Source organism: Lithobates pipiens, unplaced genomic scaffold (assembly GCF_037356315.1).
Source record: "Lithobates pipiens isolate NorthernLeopardFrog02 unplaced genomic scaffold, aLitPip1_a1.2 Scaffold_18, whole genome shotgun sequence".
In the NCBI taxonomy this organism is placed as follows: Eukaryota; Metazoa; Chordata; class Amphibia; order Anura; family Ranidae; genus Lithobates; species Lithobates pipiens.
The window spans coordinates 80,560,905-80,576,650 of record NW_027507758.1 but is presented as its reverse complement, the minus strand read 5'-3'; the positions used below and the strand labels follow the sequence as shown (position 1 = coordinate 80,576,650).

At 45.9% G+C, this 15,746-nt stretch overlaps 1 protein-coding gene across 3 annotated transcripts in view; it reads left to right on the top strand.

Annotated features, from left to right (window-relative positions):
* Positions 1-1,227: 1,227 nt before the first annotated feature.
* The window catches only part of ENAH (ENAH actin regulator), a 136,196-nt gene continuing 121,677 nt past the window's right edge, over positions 1,228-15,746 (top strand). The window contains exon 1 of one of the 3 annotated variants that reach the window (XM_077485832.1): positions 1,228-1,583. In XM_077485832.1, the coding sequence (XP_077341958.1) occupies positions 1,579-1,583 (5 nt within the window). In that variant the 5' untranslated portion in view covers positions 1,228-1,578. The remainder of the gene's footprint in view (positions 1,584-15,746) is intronic. The other 2 variants (XM_077485834.1, XM_077485836.1) reach the window with 2 other exon arrangements.

Genomic DNA, 15,746 nt, shown 5'->3' with positions numbered 1-15,746 from the left:
GCTTCTCGCAAACTGCAAACAGGACTTCTTATGGCTTTCTTCTTGCCACTCTTCCATAAAGGCCACGTTTGTGGAGTGCACGACTAATAGTTGTCCTGTGGACATATTCTCCCACCTGAGCTGTGGATTTCTGCGGTTCCTCCATCCAGAGTTACCATGGGCCTCTTGGCTGCTTCTCTTATTAATGCTCTCCTTGCCCAGCCTGTCAGTTTAGGTGGACGGTCATGTCTTGGTAGGTTTGCAGTTTTGCCATACTCTTCCCATTTTTGGGTGATAAATTGAACAGTGCTCCATGAGATGTTCAAAGCTTAGGATATTTTTTTTATAACCTAACCCTGCTTTAAACTTCTCCACAACATTATCTCTGACCTGTCTGGTGTGTTCCTTGGCTTTCATGATGCTGTTTGTTCACCAAGGTTGTCTAACAAGCCTCTGAGGGTTTCACAGAACAGATGTATTTATACTGAGATTAAATTACACACAGGTGGACTCTAGTTACTAATTAGGGGAGCAATTGGTTCCACTAGATTTTAGTTAGGGGTATCAGAGTAAAGGGGGCTGAATACAAATGCACGCCACACCTTTCACATATTTGAAAAACATTTATCATTTTCCTTCCACTTCACAATTATGTGCCACATTGTATTAGTCTATTACATAAAATCCCAATAAAATATATTTATATTTTTGGATGTAACATGAAAAAATGTGGAACCATTCAGGGGTATGAATACTTTTTCAGAACCCTGTAATATCTTTAGTGCAGCTTGAATGGTGCAAGCTCTGGGTCCCTAAAGCTCTTCCTTGGGCCTCTAGTAAAATAAATTCAGACAGAATGAGCCCTATCATTGGGATTTCCCTGGAGAGAATTCTCACATGTCAGTATTAGGAGGAGGGCTCCTCCTGGGCAGGGACTGACGTCATGGTCATCAGCCTCCATACAACACTGCGGAACGGAACACATGGACATTTATTGTCTGACACCGTCATCCTGATCCACAAGGAAATACTAACCCCCCCAAGTGCGGCGCTCCATGTGCTCTGCGGTGCGGGCAGAGGAGGAGTTCCCCGGGTTCCATCCATGATGACGTCACCCCCTCGGCAGACGCAGGTTTCCCTTTCTCCCGCACAGCTGAGCATGGCACGGTGGGCGCGGCCTGTGGAGCCGGGGGGCGTGGCTCGCGGCCGTCGGGAATGCGCGAAATAAATCCCCTCTGCAGCTCGAGCCTTTTCTTGTCCCCTCGGTCAGCGCGAGACGTCACACGGTCTCGGGAGCGCGCAGTGCCTGCTCTGGGTGTCTGGGGCCGCGCATGCGCGCTGTGGGAGGTTGGTCGCGGGATAGACGGGCGGTGCGTAGCGGCTGCAGCGGCGGCGGCGGAGGGGAGAAGAGCTGCACCGGGGCGGACCTGGGAGCTGTATTGTGGTTATTGGCCGGTAAAAGGAAGATTGCTGCGGCCCGTACGGAGTGCCGGGGAGTCTCGGTATCGCGTTCGGATGCCACTCCCTGTCTGCGCACCGGGAACCGGGGAGAGGAGCGCCTCCATTCACTAGCAGCAGAGGGAGAGGAGAGCGGACACCATGAGGTGAGGAGAGGGGACGGGCACTGCCCGGCATTGTCTGTGCCACTGCCCATTCATTTCTACTGACAGTTCAGCACCGGAGAGATCTGTGTCCCCCCCTGACCGGTACCGGCGAGATCTGTGTCCCCCCTGACCGGTACCGGCGAGATCTGTCTCCCCCCCCCCTGACCGGTACCGAGCCTCCATTATCTGTACACCGCTCATTGTTCACTAAGCCTGCAACCCTCCGATTGTCTGTGTGCATCCCCAGTACAGAGCGACCAACATACAGTGCGACCCTCTGATCATCAGTCTACATTCCCATTCATAGCATTTATCCTGCAACCCCCCATCATTGCTTTACGTCCCTATTCACAGCACTGAGCTACTAACCTATATCTTTCACCCCAACACCTACCTCATCCCCCAATATTTACCCTGAACCCCCCCCCCCCATCTGCCTATATTACCCCTACACAGTCACCAATATTTTATCCGATCATCCTTACAGAGCCACCAACCTATACCCTGCAACCCATCACCTACCCCCATCCTCCAATATTTACACCGCAACCCCCAATCATCCCGCTACATTACCTGTACAGGACCCCTAATATTTACCCTGCAACCCCCTGATCGTCTGTGTACAGAGCTACCAACCTTTACCCTTCACCCCAACACCTACCTCAGCCCCCAATATTTACCCTGCAACCCCCCAACCTATACCCTGCATCCCATCATCTACCCCCATCCTCCAGTATTTACCCCACAACCCCCGATCATCCCGCTACAGAACCCCTAATCTTTACCCCCAATCATCCCGCTACATTACCTGTACAGAACCCCTAATGTTTACACCGCAACCCCCAATCATCCCTCTACAGAACCCCTAATGTTTACACCGCAACCCCCAATCATCCCTCTACAGAACTCCTAATGTTTACACCGCAACCCCCAATCATCCCTCTACATTACCTGTACAAAACCCCTAATATTTACCCCGCAACCCCCTGATCGTCTGTGTACAGAGCTACCAACCTATACCCTTCACCCCAACACCTACCTCAGCCCCCAATATTTACCCTGCAACCACCCCCCCCCAAAATCAGTCTACATTACCCGTACCGAGCCCCCAACCTATACTCTGCAACCCATCACCTACCCCACATCCTCCAATAGTTACCCTGAAACCCGATCATCTGTCTACATTCCCATTCATAGTATTGAGCCTGCAACCCCCCCCACAATCATTGCTTTATGTTCCTATTCACATCACTGAGCCAATAACCAGTACCCTGCACCCCAACAACCTACCTCATGCCACAATATTTACCCTGTCCCCCTGATCATACGTCTACATTACCTATACAGAACCGCCAATCTATATCCTGCAACCCATCACCTACCCCCATCCCCCAATATTTACCCTGCAACCCCCTGATCAACCATCTACATTACCTGTACAGAGTCCCCAATATTTACCCCCCGAAACCCCCTGATTGTCTGTGTACAGAGCTACCAACCAATATATATCCTGCACCCCAACACCTACCCCTTAACCAGCACTGAGCCCCCCTGATTGTCTACATTCCCAGTACAGGGCCACCAACCTACACCCAAAACATACATCATCCCCACCACTGAGCCCCCAATATTTACCCTGCAATCCTCTGATTGTCTGTGTACATTCCTAGTACAGAACCACCAGCCTATATCCTGCAACCCTCTGATCATCAGTGTACATTAACCATTCATAGCATTGAGCCTGCAACCCCCTTATCATTTTACGTCCCTGTTCACAGAACTGAGCCACTAACCAATATCCTCCACCCCAACACCTATCCCATCACCAGCACTGAGCCCCCAATATTTACCCTGTACCCCCTTGAAGATTGGCGACCATTCTTAGTGCTGAGCCTGCAGGCAATACACTGCAAACCAACACCTACCCCATACCCAGTACTGAGCCCCCCTTATTCACCTTGCAACCCTCAAATCATCACTCTACATTTCCATCCCTTTCACCGAGCTATACCCTGCAACCCCCTAATCGAGGTACTTTCCCATTCGCAGCACTGAGCCTGCAACCCCCCCCCCTGATTTTCAGTGTACATCCCTATTCCCATGCTTAGTACTGAGCCTGAAACCCCTGTACATCCTGATTCACAGCACTGAGCCACTAAACTATACCCTGCAGCCGAACACCTACTTATCCCCAACACTGATCCCCCAAAATCCACCCTGCAACCCCCAATTATTGGTGACCATTTCCAGTGTTGAGCCTGCAACCTATGCCCCGCGCCCTCCCGATGTTGCTGTACATTCCTATCAACAGCTTATACCCTGCACTCTCCTGATCATGTACATGCCCATTTCCAGCATTGAGCCTGGAACTTATATACCCTGCAATCTCCCAATCAGTGCAACCCTATCCACATCTGTGAGCCTGGAACTGCTATACTACACAACCTAACGCATGCACCATTCCCGGCACCTATATCCTACAACCCCATCCTCTGTACTGAACCTGGAACCTATACCCTGAAACTCCCCAATCATTGGTGTACATCTCCATCTTCAGTACTGAGTCTGGAACATATACCCTGCAACCCTCAAACCATCAATGTATAATTCCATTTCCATGCCTAGCACTAAGCTACCAACCTATAACCCAACACTTACTCCATTCCCAGTACTGAGTCTCCAATATTTATCCTGCACCCCCCTGATTATCTGTGTACCCAAACGCTGAGCCTGCACCTTCCTAAATATCCACATACAACTACTAGCCCAATTCCCATTATTGAGCCCTGCAACCCAATCCCGAGCCCCAAATCTTTACCCTGCTACCCCCTGATCGTCAGGCTTCAACCCCTAACCCATTCCCAGCACTAAACCTAAGCACTGAACCTCCCAACAACTTGCCCTATAACCCCAACCAATCAGTGTACAGCACTTGCTTTATTCCCAGCACTGAACCTGCAACCCCTACCCTATTCCCAGCACTAAGCTTGCAACCTCTACCCTACACCCCCCCCCCCCCTTTCCAATCATCAGTCTGTAATCCCTACCCCATTCTTGGCACTGAGCCTGGAGCCCATACCCTGCACCCTCCTGATCCTCAATGTATAGCACATACACCATTCTTAGCACTGAGCCTCTGACATTTAGTCTGCAGCACCTTCCCTATTCCCAGCATTCTAGTACCACTATTGCGCCTATTGCGAGACCTGAGCTTTTAGAACCCCTGTTGTCATAGGGCATCCTTCAACCCTATTGTCCCCTTTGTCAGTACAGAACTTAAAGTACATATAATGCAGCTGCTGCCAGGACTGGGCCTATAGTGTACTTATTGCTTCTTTTGCAAGCATTGAGCTTCCATTTTCCCTATTGATCCCATTCAACTTTCTTTACGCATGTTGCCTCCATTGCCAGCTTTAAGCTTTCAGCCCCTCATTTGCCCCCCCCATTTCAAGCTTTCCACCTCCTATATCTTTGTTCTCCTATTTGCCAGAGCTTCCTGTACACCCATTACCCCTGTTGCAAGCATTGAGTTGCCTTTAATCCTATTGCACCCATTGCCAGCATTGTTTCCTTTGCCTGTGTTATGTACTCCTGTTGCCAGCAGTCTGTGTCCAGTACTGCTGATGCAGGCATTGAGCTTCTAGTACCCCACCTTGCCCAGCACTGAGCCTTCATTTTATTTACTGCACACTTTTCCTGACATAGAGCTTTTTTGAATCCTAAATAAGCTTGTTAACATTGACCCCGCAAACCCTGCTTGCCCGCTGTTCTGTCTTCAGAACCTCTATTTCCATTCCTGTCTAACATTGAGCTCCTAGTACCCCACTGCACTCCCCGATACATTCTGCCAGGGTTAGCACCAACAATTGTATATATTTTTGCTCTTCTTGTACAGTGCTGTGCCTTATGTACTTATTCTGCATTCCTTGTATTCCTGTTTGTGTTGCCTGTCTTCTGCTACTACCGTCTGACCAGCTCTGACCTTCCACAATTCTTACTGCACCAGAGACCCAGGTTAAGGATCCAGTTTGCCGCCTTTAATATTCACCTAAGATTTTCTATTGGAATGAGGTCTGGGCTTTGACTAGGCCATTCCAACACATTTACATGTTTCCCTTTAACCAGTTCACCCCCGGAAGTTTTTACCCCCTTCCTGACCAGAGCAATTTTTGCAATTCGGCACTGCGCCGCTTTAACTGACAATTGCACGGCTGTGTGATGGTACACCAAAACAAAATTTACCCTTTTTTCCCACAAATAGAGCTTTCTTAATGGTAGTATTTGATCACCTCTGCGGTTTTAATTTTTTGCGGTATAGACAAAAAAATGCGAGAATTTTGAAAAAAAATTATTATTAACTTTTTGCTATAATATCCCCCAAAAATATATAAAAAAATGTTTTTTTCCCACAGTCTAGGCCGATATGTATTCTTCTACATGTTTTTGGTTAAAAAAAAAAAAAAATCACAATAAGTGTATATTGATTGGTTTACGTAAAAGTTATAGTGTCTACAGAAGAGGGGATACATTTATGATTTTTATATATACATTTTATTATTAGTAATGGCAATCTGCGATTTTTTTTATTTTTTATTTTTTTATTTATTTTTTTCACTTTTGATGCTATTTTGGGACCATTGTCATTTATACAGCGATGAGTGCTATAAAAATGCACTGATTACTGTGTAAATGACACTGACAGGGAAGGGGTTAAACACTAGGGGGTGATGAAGGTGTTAAGTGTGTCCTAGGGAATGATTCTAACTGTGGGGAATGGGCTACCACTGACATGACAGCGATCACTGCTCCCAATGACAGGGAGAAGTAGATCCCTGTCATGTCACGGGGCAGAACGGGGAAATGCCTTGTTCTGCAATTCCTTGACTTGATCATGGGGCCCCCGGGGGACATAGAGTCTGCGGGACCCACGGATGCCCAGTAGCCCTGCCAATTAAAGGGGACATACAGGTACGCCCATTTACCCACCTCTGCCATTGTGCCGACGTATGCATCGTTTGCCAAGTGGTTAAACCTCTAAAGTGTTGCTTTAGCAGTGTGCTTGGGGTCATTATGCTGCTGGAAGGTGAACCTCTGTTGTAGCCTCAAATGACACACAGTGGTACAGGTTGCTCAAGAATATTCCTGTATTTAGAACCATCCATCTTCCCCTCAACTCTGACCAGTTTCCCAGTCCTGACTGCTGAAAAACATCCCCACAGCACAATGCTGCCACCACCATGTTTCACTATGGGGATGGTGTTCTTTGGGTGATGTGATGTGTTGGGTTTGCGCCAGACATAGCATTTTCTTTGGCCAAAAAGTTTAATTTTAGTCTAATCAGACAAGAGCACCTTCCTCCATACATTTTGGGAGACTCCCACTCAAATGTGCCATTTTGTTTTTTGCTGAAAGTGTAATGGCTTTCTTCTGGCCACTCTGCCATAAAGCTATGTACAGATACTCCAGTCTCTGCAGCTTCTCCAGGGTTACCTTAGGTCCCTGTGCTGCCTCTGATTAATGCCCTCCTTGCCCGGTCCAACCTAACCCTGACTTGTATTTCTCAACAACATTGTCCCTTACTTGTATTGAGAGTTCCTTGGTCTTCATGGCAGTGTTTGGTTAGTGGTGCCTCTTGTTTGGGTGCTGAAGCCTCTGGGGCCTTTCCCAAAGGTGTGTATATGTAATGACAGATCATGTGACATTTAGATTGCACACAGGTGGACATCATTTTACTAATTATGTGACTTCTGAAGGTAATTGGTTGCCCCAGAGCTTTTTATGGGCTTCATAACAAAGGGGGTGAATACATATGCACATGCCAATTATCAGTTAATTTGTGAAAAATAGTTTTAGGTATATATTTTTTGCTTCACCAACTTGGACTATTGTGTTCTGATCCATCACATATAATTCAGATTAAAAAAACATTGAACTAAAGGCTATACTGTAACAAAATAGGTAAAAAGCCAAGGGGGTGAATGCTTTTACAAGGAACTGTATAGTTTGCCTCCTATTCAGCAATCCGCCTTCAGTATTTTTATTTCTATTTATAGCCAGCACTTCTGTACCTTAGCTCAGCACTGGCCCTATAGTAATTTTGCTTTAACTGCCCTATGAGTCTCCGGTACTTCTGCTGTACCCCAGCCCAGCACTGCGTATTCCTGCATTCTTCTTGTCCAGCAGTGAGCCTCCAGAATTTCTACTGCGCCCTTGCCCAATACTGAACCCCCAGTAACCCTTCTGTTCTCTTTCCCAGCGCTTGGCCTCCAGCACCCCTTCTGTACCTCTGTCTAGCTCCTGAGCCTCTAGAAACGATACTGTTTTCTATGCCACTGTTGAGCTTCCGGAGACCCAACTCCACCCCTGCCCAATGCTCAGCCTTTAGCTCCCCAAATGTACCCATTTCCAGTGCTGAAGCCTCCATCACTGTTTCTAATGCACCCCTACTTTACCCTTCCCAGTGCTGGGCTGCAGACCCTTTGCTGTACTTGGCACTAAGCCTTGAGTACTCCTGTTGAACGCCTACCCTACACTGGGCCTCCAGCCTTATTGAACCCCTACTCCACATTGAGCCTCCATCTTCCCTGATTTGCTCTGGTCCCAAACTGAGATTCTTCCTACCCTCTTCTATATCCTTGCCATGCATAGCTTCTTCTGTACCCCTACTGTGTGTACCCCTGTCCAACACTGATCCTCCAGCATTTATCATCCACCTGCTGGTTGTCTCATGGTATTTTTCCATCACCAATGCTCCATGGCTCTCCTGTGTATTTTTCTCTGTTTTCAATATTTGCTTTTTAGTATTCTAGTTGCACACTTTTCCCAACACTGCAGGGTTTTTCCAAGCTTTGGGTTCCTAATATCTCTGCCTCACCCACTTATTTTCAGCAGGCTAATGTCTGGTCTCCAAAATGTCCTTTCACTTTCTGCCTGGTGCCCATGGACATTAAATTATTGTTGGCCAATTAAGGTTAGGATGTAAAGCAAATCACATGTGTATCCTAAGCTTACTGTATTTCTCCTGTCACCTTTTGCTGTGCAGTCTTCTCCAAGCATACCTATCGCAACGCCCACCAGTAAGCAGTTGGCTTCCAGAACCTACTTGTTTCCTTGCCCAGGAATTATTCCCCCAGTATACTTGCTGATCTTCCTGACTGTCAGGCATTTTCTCTCCTCCAGCCCCATGCTAAGCCCTCACTATCCTACCTACCCAGTGTCAGGCCTGCTAGTTGGCCCTTTCCCAGTGCCTGGCCTGCAGTTGGGTTGCACTCACTGCTTGGCCTAGTATATGTCCCATGCACCAGGTCTGCTGCATTCTTCTGTTAACACTTGTGTCTTAGTATTTATGCTTCCTTTATCCATTTCTAGAGATGAACACTTTACCATTCCTGCTCCATTTTCCCACATTCCTCAGCCTACCCTGTAGTGTGTTTTGGGGTCCCCATTGTGCCTTCACCAGTATGTTGTATGCAGTGCATTCCCACGCACTGATGATGGACTTGATCTTGGCTCGCTTAAATTAATGCTGAACAGTCCACAGTATCTGTATTATGCAGCTATCTTCCCTATAAAAGTTCTCCCCAACTCCACTCTTTATACTCCAGCAGGTGCTGACTTTATGAACAGTCTTTGTACAGCATCTAGCTCCCAATGTACACACAATATATGCAAACACTTGGCCTGTTCAACTTCCTGCTGGTGACCGGGTCGGTCAAAAAAAAAACAAAAAACGAAAAGGCCATCCAATTCATTGTGCATTTTAACAAGGTGCTTTTTGTCCCAATCCTTCAAGATTACAAATGGTGTTGAAACACTAAATGCAATTCATGTGCTGCCTTATTGTCTTTAACAATGGAGATGTGTATGGTCACGCGGCCCTAGTCTAAGAAAAGGCAGGTACCTGGGGCATAATAGTTTTTTGTTATTCTCCCCTCCCCCCTTTGAATGTTTGCATTCAGATGGAGCAGATTGGTTATATGGTTGCATTTTATATAACGTGAGGGCAAGGTGCTGAAACCATGTACAAATAAACCATACTAAAGGGAAGTCGGCCAGCATGATGTGTAGCTGAGAAGTGAGTGGGCTCCACATATGTTGGTGTTTTCTAAATGCAGGGTAATAATTGACTCACGCAGTGTGTGGAATTTGCTCTGAATGGGTGAAGCAGCTGTGCTGGTCTCAGTCTATCTCCAGCCTTACAGTGAGGAATGTGCTAGGAGATGGCTCTTGTATCCCATGTGTAGCTTGGCCTGATAAGGCCTTGTAGTAGTCTGGACCTTTTTTGTAGGGGACTGTAAAGTCCCTAAACCCACTATTTTTGATAAGGAGATGGGAACACCCAGAAACAACTGACAAATGTTCTTTGTCAGTTCTGAAGAACATGGATCAGGGATGCTATGTGTAAACCGGAACATGTTAAACCCAGCGCCACTGCCTTCACTATATCTGGTCTCCCACAGTACACAGAAATGCATTATTTTAGTAAATACAAACAGCTAAATACGGTTTTGTCTTCAGCAGTATATAGCAGTCTCTTTACTTCTATCAGTGTCTGGTTAAAGCTTATAGGAGGAGTTTTCATTCTACTCTGTTCCATGAGGCTGCATAACCCCTGACCCTCTTTCTGGACAGTGCTGATTGGCCCTTTGCCAATTACATGCAACTTCGCAAGAAAACTCTAGCAATATTCACCAAACTGTGCAGAGTGAATCCAAAGGCTCTGCTTTATCGGGAGATGAATTGGGGACAGTGGAAGAAGGGGATGATCTGTGCATACAGGATCAAGCAGCCTTTTTACATGTATAGGCAGAACCAGCTTTTAGTGTTTGTACAAAGGTTTTGCACAGAGTGGCCCAGATCCTCCTTTTCTGGGGTCCCCAGGCAGTGATCCTAGCTCCTCATCGTGTGCTCCCACGAAGAGCCGTGTTCCATTGGGGCACTCATGTGGGCACGCTCAAGAGTCCTGCTGCTGCATCTATTGACACAGACAGGAGGACTCGGCTCCGCTCCATGGGCTTCCATGTCACTGGATTTGAATGACAGCAGTGGGAGTCAATGGCTCCTGCTGCAATGTCTATCCAATGAGGACCAGGCAGTGTGCATTAAGAGAAGTATGGGTTTGCCCCCCCAATCATGCTTACCTAGGTGGATGCAGCATCTGTCCCCCAGCATCTCTGCATGGAGGACTGAGTGATTGAACATTGCCCTGAGCAGAGAGCTGCTGCCTGTCAATCAGCTGCTCTGCTCCTCCATGCTCATTGGAGCGCTGAGCTGTGGAGGGGCGGGGAGCTGTTGTCTCAGTCGCTTGCTGAGACGGTTATCGGTCCAAGCACCTGGCGGATACAGACTCCTAGAGGAGGGATTACGTGATACCTGGACTGATAGCCGTCTCAGCCTCTCAGCTTCTGTTTTTATGTTTGGCTTGGATCTGCTCTGGAATGGATGTGTAAGCCTCCATTACTGCTACCTGGACGCTGGAGCTGTTTTGGCTGCCATCCTGAAAGGAATCTTCCTGCCTGCCAGGGATGCTGGATTGGTTTTGTAAAAAAAGTGCCATGTTGATCACTCTAACTAGGAGGTTACATTGTGCCCAGTGGGAGGTGGCTTTCTTAACCACTTCCCACCCGGCCAATGCACATGTACGGCCGGGTGGGAGCCGTCTACTCCTGATAGGACGTTCAGGAACGTCCATCAGGAGGAGCGGGATCGCGCGTGGGGGCCCGCGCAGCGGCGCGATCCCGATGCGCCCGTGTCACCGGAACACGGCGCATCTCAGATCGGCAGGAGGGCTCTGTGATTGGCCCTCCTGATCACATGACGGCAGTGTCCAATCACGGCCGTCATGTGATGTAAACAAACAGCCGGTTGCTAGGCAATCAGCTTCTCCTCTCCTCACACAGAAGTCATCGCTGAGGAGAGGAGAGCAGATTGCTGCAGCTGGCTGATGATCAGTGAGTATGAGCTGTTTTTTACAGCTTTTTACTCACTGATCTTCAGTCTAGTGTAAACACACAACACACCACACAGTGTAAACACAGTCCCCACACATGTCCCCATAACACACATGTCCCCAAAACATACATGTCCCCAAAAAATAAAAGCACATGTCCCTAATAATAAAAACATGTCTCCCACATATGTCCCACTAAAATCACTTGTCCCAATGATTATGTGCACACATATGTACGTGATCACCTGCACACATATGTACATGATCATTTGCGTACATATGTCCGTGATCACACAAACCAATTATTATACACTTAACGGAATTTTTTTTACCAAAAACATGTAGCAGAATACATTTTGGCTTAAATTTATGACAAAATTAGATTTTATTGGATTTCTTTTAAAATAGAAAAAAGAAAATATTGTTTTTTCCAAATTTCCGCTTTTTTGCGCTTATATCGCAAAAAATAAAAAACGGAGTCGTGAATAAATACCACCAAAATAAATCTCTATTTGTGCGAACAAAATGATAAAAATTTCATTTGGGTACAGTGTAGCATGACCGCGCAATTGTCACTGAAAGCGCTAGAGCGATGAAAGCTGAAAATTGGGCTGGGAAGGAAGGGGGTGAAAGTGCCCTGTATTGTAGTGGTTAAAGACTCTTGCTACTGGGATTACTGTTTTGATGTTCTCTTAATTTTTATTTTTTTTCTGGACTTTGATCACTTATAATATTTCAATTCTTTCACCTTTTTTGGATTATTGAAGTACAATTATATATACAATCTGAGTATTGCACTATTGGTTTACTATATATTGAAGTGTTTTTGTATCCAGATACGTGCACAGAGGAGCATATTCTTATAAGTTGTTACCTTGGCGCACATTCATACTGAATTTTATATCTTCCCACTGTAGTCGGTGAATATTCCTGGACCAAGAATGTAATTTATGTCCATTGAATATTCAAAGAATATCCATCAAATCTTCCCAGAATTGTTCACCTGTGGCCAGCCATACATACATTTCAAACAGGCTTACATAAAGATACTGGTGCTGACAGTTTTCAGTTTTTTTTTTAAAGAGGTATTCAACGCAAAAGCAAACCTTTATTGTATTGCATTTTACAAGTTATTAGATGTGCTGGCTGCATTCGTTTTCTACCCAGCCCCCCGAACACCACCCCAACTTTTTTTTTTTTTTTTTTTCCCTACCTTTTTTTTCTTTCCTTCATTTTCACCTGGTAATCTGGCCAGTAAGTCTGTTGTTTTTCAACAGAACAAGCTGTCCTGCAGATGAAGCAATTACAGGGTTGAGACCATCCATATACTACGGACAGGGGTGTTTACAACGCTTAGCTTTTATTTTCCATTAATTACTAAGTGGGAGCACTCTGATATGGGAGGTGTGTTAGTGGACAGATCAGGTGAAAGCAGAGTGGGGGGAAGAGCCTAAAATAAATCACAAAACTAATGAATCCACCTCTTTGAATGATTGGTAACGTAACGAAATCCTTTTTTTTTTTTTTTTTTTTTTTTTTTTTTTTTGGGGGGGTTTAATCCTGCTTTAAAGTGTTAATGTCATGTGTGAAATATTAAGGCTGCTATTGTTTGATTTATGAAAATGCTAGTTGCCTGGTTGTTTGGTTTTGCAGAGAAAAGCAAGCGGCAAAGGAAAGTCTGAGAAAAGCTAGCTGTTCTGGGCTGCCAGGCAACTAGAATTTTCAAGGGAAGTCGGCAATGGCTACCCACATCTCTAATGGCAGTTGAACTTCAGAGGTGAATCACTGCAACTCCACTGTCCGATCGCAGGTTGTGGGCAGGAACCTGACCGAGCATTATTGTTTAACTCCAGCAGAGAAAATTCAGCTCACAGGCCTGGCTGTACAGTTGAGCAGGAGTAGATGGGCAGAAACAAAAATCCTTGGCAAGTTAAACAAGCCCCCCTGTCTGTATCATATGTGTTTTTAGCGTGTGTGTTTTTTTTTTTTTTTTTTTCTTGCAGTTCAACAATAAAAGCTAAAAATTTAACAGTTTCAGAAAACGGTTACATTCCCGGCATGTGCCAGAAATGTAACTGTCACGTTGGATGTGCTCTCAAGCAAACTGTCAAACCATCCAATGGCTGGTGTCACAACTGGTCACATGTGCAGCATCATGGCAGCTGAAGATTAAACAGAGGCCAAGATGGCAACTTCCTTGGCTGAAAACGATAGGAGGATTTACTTCCACCTTAAAGTGGGATTCCGCTCTTTTTTTATTTTTTTCTTACCTGTCTCACTGGTGGGTGAGTGCTAGCTTCGATTGGCATCCACGTCCGGCGTTTATTTGACTCCCGGCGCGACAAATCTTTTCTTCAGGATGACTTATAAAAACCTACTCTGGCATTTTCCATTTTAACTGTGGGCGTCTGAAGCCCACAGGCATTTACTTCCTGGTATATGATGACGTCTGGCTCCCAGCATGCTCCGCTCCATCTTGCACATGCTCAGTGAGAGCAGTGACAAGGAAAGAAAAACTCCAGGAAGTTCCCGCCCCGTTGTCAAGGCAACGAAAACCACACAGCACAGAGAACAAAGAATGAATGAAAACGAACCCACAGAAGCAATCACTTGTTTGCTTGCTACCTCGTGTGTAATGGCAGATACAGCTGCCTGCCCACTTTAAAAATGGCAAATTCGTACACGCCCTCGTCACGTGACCGGCGTCCGAACGAAATCTCGCGAGATTTCGCAATTTCAATGTCCCCCATGGATTCTTGGGAAATTTCCCAGGGACCATTGCGAGGACGATAGCCACCCCTACTCCCATGGGAGGAGAACCCGGAAGTCAGCTGAAACATCAGAAATAAAAGGTAAGTAAATAATATTTTTTTTTTTCAGGGTTCGTTTAGGTAAGTATGCTAACTGTTGATTTTAATAACATGAACTTTCATTTTTAGGTACCAAACCACTTTAAACCTGGGTTCACACTGGTGATTTTACACTGCCAATTTCATTGTGACTTAATTTAATAGAAGTCTATGCAAGTTGCAATTAAATTGGTAAAAAGTAGTGCAGGAACCTTTTTCATAATCGCTACCGACCTGAGCGGTTCCATTGCCGGTAATGGGCTGCAACTTGTCATGTCACACCAGTGTGAACGGGGGGCTAAAGTGGAACTAGGGCCTCCCATTACAAAAAAAAAAAAAAAAAAGGAAAATCAAAGCACTTCTAAAATGCTTATTACTTTTTCTTAGTACTTGCTGCAAGGTCTCACAAATACCTGTTGAACCTACCAGTGAGGTCCACCTGATCCAGCTTCTTGTGGTGGTGTGGCAATGATGAATGCCTGCTGGCTGCATCGGGCTGAGAAGATGGTGCAGTGAGTGTGGCTGTGGGCATTGTCACTTCTGATTCACATGTCTGTAGATTGCTGATCATCCGCTGGCCACACCTTGTCCTACCCACAACTTTCAGTGGCTCTGTTAAGGAAACTTCCCACTGTGAGCTGCAGTGTCTGGGACGGGGGAGCGTGTGAGACACAAATGAAGGAGGCTCTAGCTCGGTCATGGAAGTTTTTATCTTTTATTACTATAAAATGTTTGTGTGCATTGCATAGTAGCTGGATTATTGTTTAGATTTTCATACTTTTCGTATAGGAGCCTTTATTTGCGAGTGCTCATCAGATTGTATTACTGTACAATGTAAAAGTGCATTTCTTGCACCTGGATACATTGTAATATCTGCTGTAGCAAAATTTATTTCATCTTTATTAACAAAGTTTAAAGGTAGCTTTGTAGAACTGAGGAATTCATGAAGAGTCTCAAATATTAAACACTTGCGGACCACTCACCATACATTTACTGGGGCAGCTCTATGCTAGATCATGTACCTAGTACTTGATCTGACACGTCGCGTGTGTGTGCTGATGGTGACCTGCTACCACTGTGATCACACGCCACGTGAGCCCAGAGGTGGGCACCCACCGATTAGGCAGGACACAGGCAAAGGGACAATCTGCCTATGTAAATGCAGATTGTCGTTCTGTCAGAAGGGAAGGCATTGATCCTGTGTTTCTGCAAAACGGGAACATGGATCTTTACCTTCCCCTAGTCAAAGCACCTCCCCCACAGTGAGCAAGCACAACCTAGGTACACGGTTAACCCTTTTATTGCCCCTGATAAGCCAGTGTCATTAGTATAGTTACAGTGCATATTTCTTAGCACTGATCACTG